The sequence below is a fragment of the Rattus norvegicus genome, chromosome 8 (genome assembly GCF_021556685.1).
Source record: "Rattus norvegicus strain SHRSP/BbbUtx chromosome 8, alternate assembly SHRSP_T2T, whole genome shotgun sequence".
Taxonomy (NCBI): Eukaryota; Metazoa; Chordata; class Mammalia; order Rodentia; family Muridae; genus Rattus; species Rattus norvegicus.
In genome coordinates, this window is record NC_141541.1 from 88464434 (window position 1) to 88479251 (window position 14818).

A 14818-nucleotide genomic window follows, 5' to 3' on the forward strand; every position below is an offset into this window, starting at 1 on the left:
TGTATCCAAACTGCTCTAAGTGCGTAGAGCTTCAAAGCCACTGTTGCTTTCAGTCAGGCACTATTAGGCCATTTTCAGTTGTATAAACAATAGTCCAAGATCCAAAGATAACCTTTATTTTGAAAATAGGCCTATTAACTATTTACTATGCAACCCAAACTAGAAAAAACACAACCAAAACAAAAAGAAAACAAAACAAAACAAATAAAAACAAAAACCACCTAGGCTGGGTGTGGTTATGACACCTTTAATCCAAGTACATTTCAGACAGAGGAAAGCCAATCTGAGTTTGAGGCCAGACTATTCTCATAGATATATACAGAATTCTAGGCCATCCAGGGCTAGATAATGAGACTTGGTCTCAAACAAACAAACAAACAAACAAACAAAAAGAATGTACTTATGGTTTATTTAGATAAGAAAAAGTACAAAGATCCAACACACATTTAAAATGCTACTATTTGGAAATCTTTGTTTACTCTCTCTCTGTGTGTGTGTGTGTGTGTGTGTGTGTGTGTGTGTGTGTGTGTGTGTGTGTATATAAAAATAAAAGATGGGCAAAATACTTTAAAACACTTAACTTTGTTAAGGGATAAAAAGAACTGCCCAGTATTTCCTTCTTGTAAAAGGCTGCTTCTGAGCCAGAGAGATTTCCCATTGGGAAAAGGCTTTGCTGTGCTGAACCTGAGTTCAATTCCTGAGTTCAATTCCTGAAACCCTATAAAAAGGTAACAGGAGAAAATCAAGTTCTCTATAGTGTCCTCTTACCACTACACATGTATCTTGGCACATGTGCATACATCATACATAAATAAGGCTTGATATCTACACAGAAATGAAAGTGTGAGAGCCCACATTCAATTACTAGCACCACAGATAGGTAAATGCATCTAGAGTACAAAGTAACATGTCACATATTTCATGAAATTCTTTTCAAACTCTATGTGTACACATAACCAAAAAATTAAAGGATACTGTATGTGATGTTCAAATAGTACTGTCCAGCTGGTAGTGTTGGGTGTAAATCATCTGTCCGCTCTATAAGACGATATAACTTACGAAAAGTAGGTAAAGCTGCAGTACGCATCCAAACAATAAAGTCTTCATTTATGAATCCATTATTACTTTCATCATCAGGGTCTAGCTCATATACTGGTTTATGCCAGTTTACTGGCTTTGTTGTATCTTGATAAGTTTGGGAGGGAGAGAGATGGAAAATCAAAATATTCAATTTTATGAACAGTTTCGATGAAAATTTACAGTACTAAAAAGAAAAAGCACAAAACACAATCTGAATATTTTCTTATTAAAAGGTATAAATATATCGGTATCCTAAGGTTATCTTAAAATTTAAAGAGAAACCAATTTTATCTATAGCAAAAAGTAAAAAAGACAGCTAATATCTCAAGAGAATATAAAAAGGATACTGCGGAAAAGGCAGATTACTTCATGTAAAAATAAAGCATTAAATAATATATGAGCCAATAAGATGGCTCAGCAGGTAATGGCCTTTGCCACCAAGCCTGAGGACCTGAGTTCAATCCCCAGGACCCAAATGGTAAAGGGAAAGAACAGATTCCCACAAGTTGTTCTCTTCCACTCATTCACTATGACACATGTGTATAACACACACACACACGTACACACACGTACACACACACATACACACATACATACAAAATAAGTAAATAAATGTGAAAATAAATTTTAAAGAGAAATAGTATATTATAAAGCTAAGGCAATAGAGAACAAAACTCTATGTGGATTATAAATAGGGTTTGTTAAAACACAATCTGCAGTAGTTTGTAAGGATTACAGCTAAAAACACAGGAGAAATTCAAATAACAATTAAAGGAAACCATTTTCGTTATAATTTTAGTGCATTGACAAAACTTAGGTTACCTTATTAAACCTATTTGCTTTTAAACAAGGAGATATTGGTCATGTTTTACCTTTAAACTTTTCTTGAAGGCTGTCTTTTCCAGGTGGATTTCTGAATTTCACATTTTTATCTGTCCACCAAGCAATACCTTTTTTCTTCAAAAGAATTGGCACAGGCTTGGGATCAGATTCATTGGCAACCAGAAACAACTCTAACGTATCTAAGCACAAGAAATGGAAGATGTTACTAACATTCACCAAAAATCCATACCATCTGATTTGCTCTATGAGAAATGAAAATCTGGGATTTGTTCCAAAAGTAGCTGACAGAGAAGACATAGAGTTAACAGGCACCCTTTATTCAGACATGAATTAACCTTTGTAATTTTAGAATTATAGATGAATAGATGGACTTGTCTTCATTTACAACACATCCAGGTCACCTTCCTGAACTGACATGTGAGAAGGCTAAATTAATGCTGATCCAAACACAACTGGAAAGACATCCTTTTTATCCTTCTTTGGTCACTGCTGCATTCCTAACAGCTCCTGCTGATCCAGTTTTCTGTACCTGGTACTCAGGGTACAATAAACAAGTCCTTTTGAATATGTAATTCACAGAAACCAGGGACTTGGTGAAAAACACACAAAATAGTTCAGTAATGCTAATATGTTTAAATGACACTGGTTTTGGTGCACTGGATTAAATACATTATTCAAGTTAATTTTACTTGTCCCCTTTAAGGGCTTTTAATATAAATAAGCACTAGAAAATTTGAAATTGTATCTATGCTTCAAACTATGTATCTATCAGACAATGCATATCTAAGTGACCAACTGCAATCCCCTTTAATGGTGTAATTCAGCTAAGGTGGCTCCATGGCTTTTACTTTCTTGTAAGAAATTGAAAGATTCTATTTTCTTCTCAGAGACAGAAATCCATTCTCATAAAAGAATGCTCAAAGCCACAGGGCATTAAGATCCTATTCATGATCTGAGTAGGTGTCCTGAAGGTGAATTTCGTAGTTCCATTCATAGTCCTAGTCTATTCCATGGTTCCCTAACCATCTGTGTGCATGGATGTCCCTGCCCAGCGTACCGTTAAACATGCTGTTGGCAATGGCCCCACATGGAGCAATCGGTTTGTCTTCATTTCTTCGATAGGGTTCACATTCCTTACTTGGATTCTAGTTTTCAGAAGGAAAAAGAAAGAGAAACTATCATCTAGATCTCTGGAAAAGTGAGGAGCTAGCCCTAATTACTAATTAAAAATTCTAGCCTTGTATTTTTCCCACTCATAAAGTATATGAGTCTGTAAGGAAAGTAAGCTGTAAACTAACATCACATTTAAATACTCAAAATAAACTCTTTTATATTACAGTACTTTTTAAATAGAATACTTGCTTACCTGTACATAGCTATAAATGACTTATCAACTTAACATTTTGATTTTCTTATCAACATAGAAACCACAACCTCAAAGATTTCTGATTGACAAAAATTAGATGACCAGTTATCAATGCAGCTGTGATACACGATAAAGGGCGTCGTAACCTGGGAATAAAGATACTAGAGATTCTAGCTTCTTGGAAAAACCCCTTGGTAAATGTTCTCATTTATAAAATGAACACATTTTGGAGTTAAATCTTCATGTCTAAAAAAATAAAGAATCTATAGCAGTCTACACCAATCTTTACATTATACAGGACATTCAAGAAAAAGCACTTAAAATTTTCTATTAAAACTAGAAATGACATATAATTCTCTAATTTCCTCTAAGATTATTAAGTCCTTTAGCATCTCTCGATGAATATTTACTCCAGGTCCTTACTTCCCAGATGCCACATATCTGTATTTCCTCTTTCTACTTACAAGCAAAGCACTAGGGTCTCCGTTTAACTGGCTATCATCTCGGGATTTCACATAACGACGATGGTTTTGATAGAAATTAGACAGTCCATAATACATAAACACATTGCCCTAGAGAAAACAGAAAGGGGAAACTTTTTAACATAAAAGTTAGTATTTATTTTATATGTATGTAAAATTAAGCAATTCATGCTTTATTGGTTTACAATTTGTGATAAATAGGTACTGAGGTGAAGTAGCAACTAAAATTGTACAATTAAATATAAATTAACTCACAGTAGAGCAACTACATTCTAGTTCTTCAATTCTTAGGATGGCTCGCTGGGTAAGGAAATTGCTGTGTGAGCATGAGGACCTCAGTGTGGATCCCAGCGACATTCATCTCTAAACCCAGAGGTGGAGGGTGGCCAGGGAGAGGACAGGCAGACCCCAGGGGCGTGCTGGCTGGCCAGTCTGGCTTAAATGACAAGCTCTGAGTCCAGGAGAGACTGGTCCCATGAATAAGGTAACAAAGGAAGACATGCACCTTTTACTACATGCACACAATAGTGTTCTCATCAAAATAATATTGAAAATATTAGTGTGCTCTCAGCTACTTTTAATATAAAGTTTTACTAATTCAAATTGGTTTTCATCCAATTAACATCTATCTTTCAGAAGAATGATTAAACTTCTGATTTATTGTACAAGTAAATTATAAGTTGAATGAGAATGTACAATTTCCCAAGATGATATATATACTACTTTTCCTACTTTTTAAAGTTTATGTTAATGTAGCAAATATTTCATAATGACATTTCTACACATATATTTTACTTTGCTCATGACACTTCCTCCCACCTTGCACTGTTCCCCTTCTGCCCTCCACATAGTTCCCCAGGATACTATAGACTATTAGCAATTAGTAAATTATTAAATTAGTTGCAAAAATATACTATTATAATATTTTATAATAATCAAGAATGACACTCTAATGGAGGTAACTTCAAAATATCTTGGGAAAGAGTAATATACATAAACTTAAACTGAATTAACTACAAGGTGCACCTATTTTTATATTTCTACCTTCAATTAAAAGAATTCTCTAAACACAGACGTGATTTATTTGACATAAGACTGAATACGGAAGGGTTTTGGTAGCAGAAGCTTGTGTAATCCCAGAATTTACAAGGCAGATGGAGAATCATTAATTCCGAGCCAGCCTGAGCTACACAGCAAGCCTAAGGTCAACCTAGACTACCTGACATCATGCATCAAAAGTAAATGAATGAAAATAATGACTGTTAAAGAGTAAACGATACACTTTTCCATTCCATATAAAAGTATTAAGGTGAAAATCTTTGGGAGAATTGTATCAAATTATGTGACAAAAACATGATAAAAATGTTTAGGAAAAAGTAGCATCTCAATTAAGAACAATAATAGTAAATTCAATTTCTAAACTGAAAAAGAGATCCCGTCAATCAATTCTGATATAAAATTAACTTTTAAGTTCCCTGAAATGGTTTTAGTCCAATTCAAAATCTGTGAAGAAACAAACCTACAGAGACAAACACACTTTAAACAGGAGTTCTAAAGTGCGGGACTCTGTTTGAAGACAGGATTTTGTTTGTTTCTCTGTAACAGCCCAGGCTGTCCTGGAACTTTGTAATCCAGGTTGGTTTCAAACTCAGATCTACTTATCTCTGTCTCCCAAGTTAAAATAAATATTTTGAATAGGGAATAATGGAACTTCTACCTTGTTCTAATCCTCTCAATTCTTCAATTCTGCACAGAACCAAAACTTACTGCATCTTTAGAGTATGCCCACCACTGCACTTTTCAGTCTTCTCCCAAATCGGTTTTCATATCTTAGTCCCAAAGGCACGTAACTTAGTGTTAGAGCATCTGTAACCACTAGATGGCTTCCAACCACCAGCAACTACTAAAGTTATTATTACATACAGAAAATCTAAATGACACTCAAACCTTGGTATGTACTGTGACAGCTTTGCTTCCTGAAGAATATTGTTTTGGAGCTTTTTGTTTTGTACTGTTTTCTGAGACAGGGTTCTCTGTGTAGCCCGGTCTGTCCTAGAACTCAATATGTAGACCAAGCTGGCCTTGAACTCACAGGGATCTGCCTGCCTCTGCCTCCTGGGACTAAAGGCATACACTGCCACCACCTGGCTCCTGAAGAATGTTTTTCAATTCAATTTTCAAGTATAGGGCAGAACAAATTGGTCACTATCCAGGCCAATTCTGGAATTGTATGTTCTTTCCCATATGCTCATTTACAAAAAGTAGAGACCAGTATTAATGTCACAGAGGCACGAATGCACATACCCACACCTGTGCACATACACACACATGCACACAGGTGAGGTCCAAATACCAAACTATAAAATATCAATACAGTTTTAATAAGTGTTTGATTTTGGGGTATTGTTTCACATCTCACAAAATAATTCAATCAACTAATGGGATGATCAATGTCGTCTTAAGACTTCTATAAATAAAAGCTATTTTAAAAATTAAGAATGAATCTTAACGGCTAAGGATTTATACCATCTAAAAAGAAATCAAGTACCAAGAAACAATTTTAAAATACAAGCACGAGAAAATTATAAACTTGACAAAAAAATTGATTCTTGCTTTTAAAAAAATGGATCATTGTTAATGAAATGCCTTAAATTTTGTCTAAAAAATACTAAAAGGCAAAAATTCAAATAAATATATTTAATTACCAGATTTAATTAATTTAATGATGCAACAAAGAAATATATAGAACAATTTTCAAATGTCTATGGATCCCAATAAACCAAGCTGATTTGTCAATATAAATTATCAAAAAAAAAAAACCAACCCACTACTATTATTTTTTAAACATGCCGTTTCTAACAGATTACTTTGAAACACAGACCTCAAACGACTGTTCCAGTGTGAAGTTAATGATACAAACACAAGATGTCACATTCGGAGACAAACATTTATTGCAGGGGCTGGAAGGTTCTGTTCCAGTGTAATCAATCTGCAAGAGAAAAAGATTAAGCAAGCAGTTCCTTACTTACACAACCTGCTATTAAAAAGGGAAATAAGTCCAACAAAGCAATGTGGACAAAACCCCTGCTTTGTACTTTAACAGTCTGAGGCATTAAGAAGTAAAGAAGCCCCTCTTGGTTCATTGTTGTTCATAATCCTTTTTCACCTGAAGAAAGAGTCTTATGGATAAAACTGTCACTACAAGATTCAACACCACATAATGTATACAGATGTAAATGTTTGCAAGGTCTAAACTACTAAAACACCAGGTTCCTAGAGATCAACACAACTTTTCTTCTTAAATATGACAATTTTAAATATTTCACCTCTGCTTTCCACAGAGCATTTCCAATTTCAGAAAAAAGAAAGGGGGAAAAGGAGGAAAGGAGGAGGGAAGGAAACCTGTGGGTTCAGAAAGTAACTCATGGTAGAGTGTTTGCCTTGCATGCAGAAGGCCCTGGATGTAATGATCCCCGGAACCATCAGATATCACAAAAAGCTTCTCCCCACCAAAAACCTGATGCTAAGTCTGTCATCTCTTTGACCTTGGGTCCTGGGTATTTCAGGACAGGAATATCCCAGGTGACTGGGGTATCTTTTTTGCTCAGATGTGCCCCTTGATTCAAACCAGAGTTAACATCAAAACAAGATTATTCGAAATAGCCATTAGTCCCAGGAAGACCAATCCTTTGGTTAGGGGCTTTGGTCTAGGCAAAACATCTGTGAAGAGAGGGCTGGAAATGTATAGTTAAAGTACTACGTAGCCAACATTCAATCAAACATGCCTAATTATGCAGTCCTGCACTTCATCCTAGTGTTGTACAAGGGAGCCGTCCGGTTGGTAAGGCAGAGACATGCCGCACTGTGAGTACACAGAGAGAAGGCATGGAAAGCTTTGTGATCAGACCCCACCCACCCTTTGTGTTTCTTTCAAGAACTTTCCTCTTCTCACAGTGTATGACATACGAAATGAGGGAGGTCTATCTTGTGAGAGGCAGGGAAAATAAGGGATTTTGAAGTATGAAGTATCTTAGGTTAGGGAACTACTTTGTATCTAAAGTAAAGCCAATTACTAGAGTGTACACTTTGAACCTGTGGCCTCTGATACTAATTCGGTCAGAACTGAATTATACAATACCAGCTAAAGTCAGCCTGCTCTGGCAGCACAGATTTGTTTTTGCATTGTAAATAAGAAAAAAATGAAGCACTTTCTTTTTAGAGAGTACTTTTAGTAGAGCTATCTGTGGATGCATGGGCTATCCTATTGTAACAGTTTGGATAGTAAGTGTCCCTTCAAAAGTGCCCAGGTGTTGAGATCTTGCTCCTAGCTGGTGATGCTATTTTGTGATGTTCTGGAAATTTGGAAGAGGACCTAGATAGAAGCATGTTTCTGAGGGACAAAGTCCTTGGTAGCATATTATCGCTGCCCATCTCCTCTCACTATTTCCTGCTCACCTTCTGCTACATTTTTCTGTTACCATGATGCTGTTTTCTTTCAGACACAGAAAAAAGCAAGCTATGAGTGAATGTCTGAAGTTGTAAACAAACATAAATAAATCTTTTCTTCCTTGAGTTTTTTCTGGTCAGGTAAGTACTCCACAATCAACACTTCCCCCCCAAAGTGGTCTATTACAACAACACCTGAATATTGACATTATCGTCACCTAAAGTTTAGTTTCAGGTTCACTCTTGGTTGAAAAATTATAGGTTTAAACAATGCGTAATGATATATAACCTAAAATACTTTAACTGGCCTAAAAAAATCCTTTATCTTTCTTTTGCCTATTCATCTTCTGTATTAAATCACAGTAAGCACCGACCTTTCCACTGTCCTGATAGTTTTGCACTTCCAAAGCTGGCGTCATACTACAGGTAGCCTTTTCATACTGGCTTATTTCACTTGGTAACCTACACTTAAGTTTCCTCTATATCAGTTCAGAATTTGATGTACTATATATAGTTTATCTATTCACCTACTAAAAGATAAGACAAAACTGATCTTGAACCCACAAAGATCCTCTTGCCTCTCCTTCCAGAGTGCTAGCCTAAAGGCCTGTGCCATGCCTAGCCAATGCTGTTACTTATGTCACTGGTCTATAGTATTTTGTCCCACAGCTCCCTCCACCAGGTGCTTGAGCATCTTCTTTGAGGAGGTTTCTAATCAGGTCCTGTGCTCACTTTTATCAGGCTGTTTCGATTTTATATTTTAAGTGTTCTTTTATATAACAATTATCAGATATTACTTTAAATTCTTTTCTGCCAGTCTATGGCTTATCTTCAGATCTCTTGATAAATAAGAGTTTTATGGTAAATAGTCCTACATGTTAAAAATAGAAAATAGTTATCTTTAGAACAGAAAATTTTAAATTAAAATCTGTACCTAGAAAACCATAGAACCACCATCTAAATTGTAACAGTGAGATAATTTTTAAAAACCTGCAATAACTTAAGAAGGCTTGGTATTATCAAATCATTACATAATGTTCTGTACAACTGTATCTGTTAACTAGTAGAACTTTGCTTTAATTTATTATTTTCACTGCAAATATCACCAATAAGCAACGCATGTAACAAAAATTAAATGAAGACAGGAAAGTACACATGAATATCATTAGACCTGTGTGCTACAACCCTGTACAAAGCCTGTTTATACATATCATTCCACTTACATACCAAATTTATGTCAAAATAAACCACAAAGGAAACTGCATTTTTAATTTCACATTTCTTCCTCTTAAGACTTATCTAAGAAATAGAAATTACTCAAATCACCCTCTTTTATTTTTATCATCACCTGTGCAAAGAGATAGACTTCACTTAACTAAACAAGAACAATTTGATGGAACTGGAAGTCAAATTATATGCTTCAGTATAATAAAACTCAACATTTTATTTAGATAGTTACTAAATATCAAATAATACTTAAAGCAGATAGCTAAAATACATTCATCACGAACTGCTGATTTTAACTTTTAAAATGCATCAAAAGTTACACCTTTTAACTTCAGATAACTCTGAAAACAGTGTTTTTAAAAGTTGTTATAAGGTGCTAGAGAGATGGCTCAGTGGTTAAGAGCACTTAATGCTCTTCCAGAGGTCCTTAATTCCATTCCCAGAAAGCACATGGTAGCTCACAACCACAGCAATGGGATCTGATGCCCTTTTCTGGTGTGTCTGAGTACAGTGATGGTGTACCCACATACATAAAATAAATAAAAACCTAAAACAAAAAGTTATTATAGTTGACTTAATTTGAATAGAAGCAAGGCACACTACAAAGTACTAGGACCATATAAGTAATGCTATAGTATACCATCAACAGTTAACCGCTTTCCTTTATACACATTATCCTATCTGATCCTTAAAGAAATCCTACTATGCTACCTCCATACATAAGAACATACTCAGAAACCTTCCCAAGTACAAGTCTAGAATCCAAGATCTCTGACTCAAGCCCAATGCTCCTTCTGCTAAACCATCTTTACCCGGGAACTCAGTCTACTCAACCAGAGGGCAGACTTCATTAATACAAAGAAAGAAAGCTGTCAAACTGGATATCAGAGAGACAATCAATCATTAGCAAAGGACCTGTACTTTTTAGAAGAAATAAGAATCTGAGCAAATCCAGAAAAAGATATGGAAAAAGAGGCAGCATTGGAAAAGAGATAAACACAATGAGAACTAACCCTCTACATTGTGGAGAACTTTCACAATGGAAAGCAGAGATAAAGCTAAGAAGGTGAGCTACCATAACAACACGCCTCATTTTACTGATTGCTGCTATCACATGTGTTCAGTCAGCTATATATGAACTCAATTCAAGTCATCTTAAAGAACAGGAGCTGAAACAGACAAATGGCTCAGCAGAGAGCGCTCTTGCAGAAGGCTCAGCTTTAGTTTCAAGCACCTACAGTAACGGCTCATATCCACTGGTAACTCTAACGTCACAGGATCCAAGGCCCTCTTCTGACCTTTGTGGGCACTAGGCATGCATGCAAGCAGAACACCCATACATATAAAAATAAAACAAAACAAATACTTTTAAAAGTAGAATGGCCCTGAAAAGTTTATTGCTATTTTTCTTATTTTAAATTAGGACAGCTCTTGGTTCAATCCATAGCACCAAAAACTCTAAGCACCAAACAGAATAAACATCAATAAAGCTAGTCTTTAATCAGCTGGATCTGATGCTATTTTGGGTAGACAATGTCAGAAATTACTTACATTATAAGGTATGTACATAAGCATCTAAATGTAGAATTGCTGCAGAAAGGGGGGGGGGATGCTCCCCATTCATCTAGAGTGAGAAATGGTTTCTCCCAATCACAAATATCCTTCTACTCCTTTGCCCCAGGCAATAATCTCCATGTTATGCCAAGCCTAAGACACTCTTTACACTCTTTAACAGTTAAGTGTCATCATGTCACTTCAAAATAATGATCCCTATTAAAAGCCAAACCTTCCAGGTGCTGCCACCAAAGCCTCACAGACTGAACCCCTCTGCCCCTAGTGTCTTTTCCTCACAGCTGCTGCAAAGTTGGAAGGTCACAGAAAGAGTCCTCTACCCTCACACGAATCCCAGTGTGGAGCTCAAGGCAGCTAGATTCAGCTAGACTATAGTCACACACTAACTCCCTTACCCAGAGTCTCTGTGACCAGGTCAGGTAGCACAGGCTGAATATAAATAAGGCCTACATCGTTGCAGTCCAGGACCTCCCCCTTCTACAGAACCTTTAACAGCAGACACTTCACTCTACCCAATCCTTGTACGATTTGCTGTGAGACTAACAAATCTCTTTACTGAAGGAAGGAGCACTGGTACTCTAGAACCCTCCTTCTCTCCCTCTCCAAATCCTACAATTAAGCCCTAAGGAGAGGGGAGATAAAAACACATGCTCTACTCTGTCTAGTAGTTTTCTATAAACTGTAAGATAATATAATAGAGAGGAATTAGATTTTTGCTCTTCTCTCACTTAATCATTAATTTCAGTTCATTAATTTCTTTCCCAGCATCAGGTTTATGAACCTTTTAGGTCTAAGGAATGACTTAGCTATGCAAAACTGTTTAATGGCTTCCCATCACACTACCTGCAGTCCTAACACTGGCCCACGTAACGTACACCCTAACTGTACTGCTTTGACCTGTATTTGCCCCTTCTCACAGTACCACAATGGCTTCTTTCTTGTCCTCTTTCTATTAAACACATGCCTCCTTTTCTTTTTCTACTTCTGCATGGAGTAGTCTTCCCTTGCATATCCACACCATTGCTTAGGGCTCCCCAATACATGCCATTTTGTGGCAAAACATTACAATAAAAATCATTCTTATAAGAGTCTGAAACTTTTGTGGGACCTCACAGCAAGAGTTAATACCTTAAGGTCACTTGTGACAGCTAGCCTACTGTGTACTCAGCCTGTTTGTTTAACCTGCTTTTAAGAGAACAAAGTAGCAATCAACCTTACTTGTCTGAGATTTCCCATGCCCATGTATTGTTATAGGACCTCACAGTTAAGCTTTAAACTTTTAAAGCTACAATTTTTAAAGCTGTGAGGATTTACAGAAGAACTGCATTTTAAAATACGAGGTAAACATCAAACTTAGTGGACAATCACGGCTTAAAAGTGATGTTTTATACATTGGGTTGACAAGTAGGAGAGTTGTTAGTTAGTTTTAATCATTGTCTTGTAGTCTAGAACCACTTGGGAAAGGAATCGCAATGAGTGGTTGTCTAGACTGTGTTGCCCTGTAGGTATGTCTGTGGAGAACTGTCTTGAACAGGTTCACTGATACAGAAAGATCTAGACTAAAGGTAAGGCATCAATCCTTGTGTTTAGGTCCTAGATTATATTAAAAGGAAAAAGCAGGCGAATACAATCAAAGGTGTATTCATTTCTCTCTGTTCTTGACTGTGAATATGACTCTTTGCAAGTTCCTGCCACCTTGACTCCCCTGCAATATAGACTGAAACCTGGAAGTGAGCTAAAATAACCCCCCTGTCCACTAATTTCCTTTTGTCAAGGTGTTTTATTACAACAGGAAACAGAACTAGGAAACATGCTCCACCACATCCAGCCAAAGTTTATCTTGGAACTACTCAGGCACATTCTGCATGTGCCATTCACATAGCAATGTTTAATTTTCCTCTAATATTTCTTTTCTTTACTTCTCCCTACCTAGTTTTGTTTTGTTTTATTTTGTTTTGCTCTCTGGGAGGGGGGCACTAATCTCTATGTAGCTAAGGTTGGCCTTGAACTCCTGGATCCTTCTGGCACCTACCTCCTAAGTGACAGGTCATAATACACCACCGTGGTCGGCTTGTGTGTTTGTCTTCCAGAGCTGAGGACTGAACCCAGAGTCTCACACGGCTAGAGAAGTACTGTCACTGAGTGACGGACGCATCCTCAACTACTTTAGTTACCCTCCCGCCTTCCATGAAAGGATGCCCTCTTCAAACAAAGGAGGAAAAAGAACTCCTGTCACTGAACTTTTTAAATAATTCCCTATGTCCCAAGAGGTACTTTGTATATGGAAAATGCCCAATACTGATCAAAAATCCTTGATAAACAGAATTCAATGTATAAGTTTTCACTACCAAATAAATAAGCACGACATCGTTTGTCAGCTGAAAGTCAAGGGAAGTTTGACCTAACGAAACATGCCACATGGAAGTAACACTGAGCAGGTCTCAAAGGACAAAGTTTACGAAGGATAACAATCCTAGACATCAAGGGAAACAGGCCGTCAAGCACAAATAAGGACCCAAATCCCCTATTTTGAAAATTAACATGTTTTTAATGGCAAAAGTATATAAGGCATAGTTCAGAACAGAGCAAGCATAAACTCTTCTAACTATTTAAATCCTAATGACAAAACACCAGAGGCAATACGGACAGATGTGGATAATGAGATTAGTTGAAAAGTTCCCATCTTTGTTCACAGACAACTACGATCGTTCCCCTAAGTCAAGGGAACATTTCTTCTTAGTAATTCTAAAACCACAGCCTACTCCTCAGAAAAACACTGAATTTAATGTGGTGATAAGGGGACTATGAAGGACATGCGTTTCTGCACTGTGTACAAGGAGAGTTAGGAACTACTTTTGAATGTAGATTTATCTGAAAGGAAATCAATATAATACCTAAATAGGCCACATAACAAGATGCTGACTAATAAGATAGGTCACTGTAAGTACTAGTCAGATTACATTAAAGGGTCGTTTTAAGCACTTTAAGAATTTTCTGAAGTCATTAGAATGAGTAATTCAATACAACTATTTTGGTAGCACATGCTAAATTTGCCAGTACATTTCTTTAAAACTCTGAATCGGGGGAAAGGGTTAGTTTTGTCTCTATAAAAGACTAGGAAATAAATATTTTAGGCTGCAGATGCCAAGGAGAACTTTTTTTTTTAGATTTATTTATTATATATGAATACTCTGTAGCTGTCTTCAGACACACCAGAAGAGGGCATCAGATCTCATTACAGATGGTTGTGAGCCACCATGTGGTTGCTGGGATTTGAACTCAGGACCTCAGAAAGAACAGTTGATGCTCTTAACCATTGAGCCATCTCTCCAGCCCCAAGGAGAACTTTTAATCCTTTTAAGAAAAGAAGGTTTACGGGGTTGGGGATTTAGATCAGTGCTAGAGCGCTTGCAAGCGCAAGGCCCTGGGTTCGGGTCCTCAGCTCCAAAAAAAACAAAAAAACAAAACAAAACAAAAGAAGGTTTGCACCTTTCTTGACAGATGAAATTCACGATATAATCACAACAGTTATATACAATTTCTTGGTAGCAACATAGCTCCACGTATGAGAAGAACTGAATTCTTTGAGGGAAATACCTTATATAACTGGTATTCAAGTTAGTGTTTTCTTTAACCAAACTACAAATGCTCATCTGGAAAACCAGTCTCAGTTCCTGCCCACTCCCCATCCCCCCAGAAGAAGGAAAACAAAAGCCCTATCATGCAAAGCTCTTGCCAAAGGTTCCCTGTTTAATTAACTACCATAGTACATTTGAGCATTAAAAAAATCTAAAAAAAAAAA

At 36.6% G+C, this 14818-nt stretch overlaps 1 protein-coding gene across 7 annotated transcripts in view; it reads right to left on the bottom strand.

Moving 5' to 3' along the window:
• The window catches only part of Cdc50a (cell division cycle 50 P4-ATPase accessory subunit A), a 31772-nt gene that overhangs the window by 12236 nt on the left and 4718 nt on the right, over positions 1-14818 (bottom strand). For 4 of the 7 annotated variants that reach the window (XM_087561211.1, XM_087561209.1, XM_087561208.1 and 1 more), the window contains exons 2-6: positions 6653-6760; positions 3754-3861; positions 2981-3068; positions 1953-2102; positions 1060-1185 (exon numbers count right to left, since the gene is read on the bottom strand). In XM_087561211.1, the coding sequence (XP_087417337.1) occupies positions 1060-1185; positions 1953-2102; positions 2981-3068; positions 3754-3861; positions 6653-6760 (580 nt within the window). 7 annotated transcript variants of the gene reach the window in all.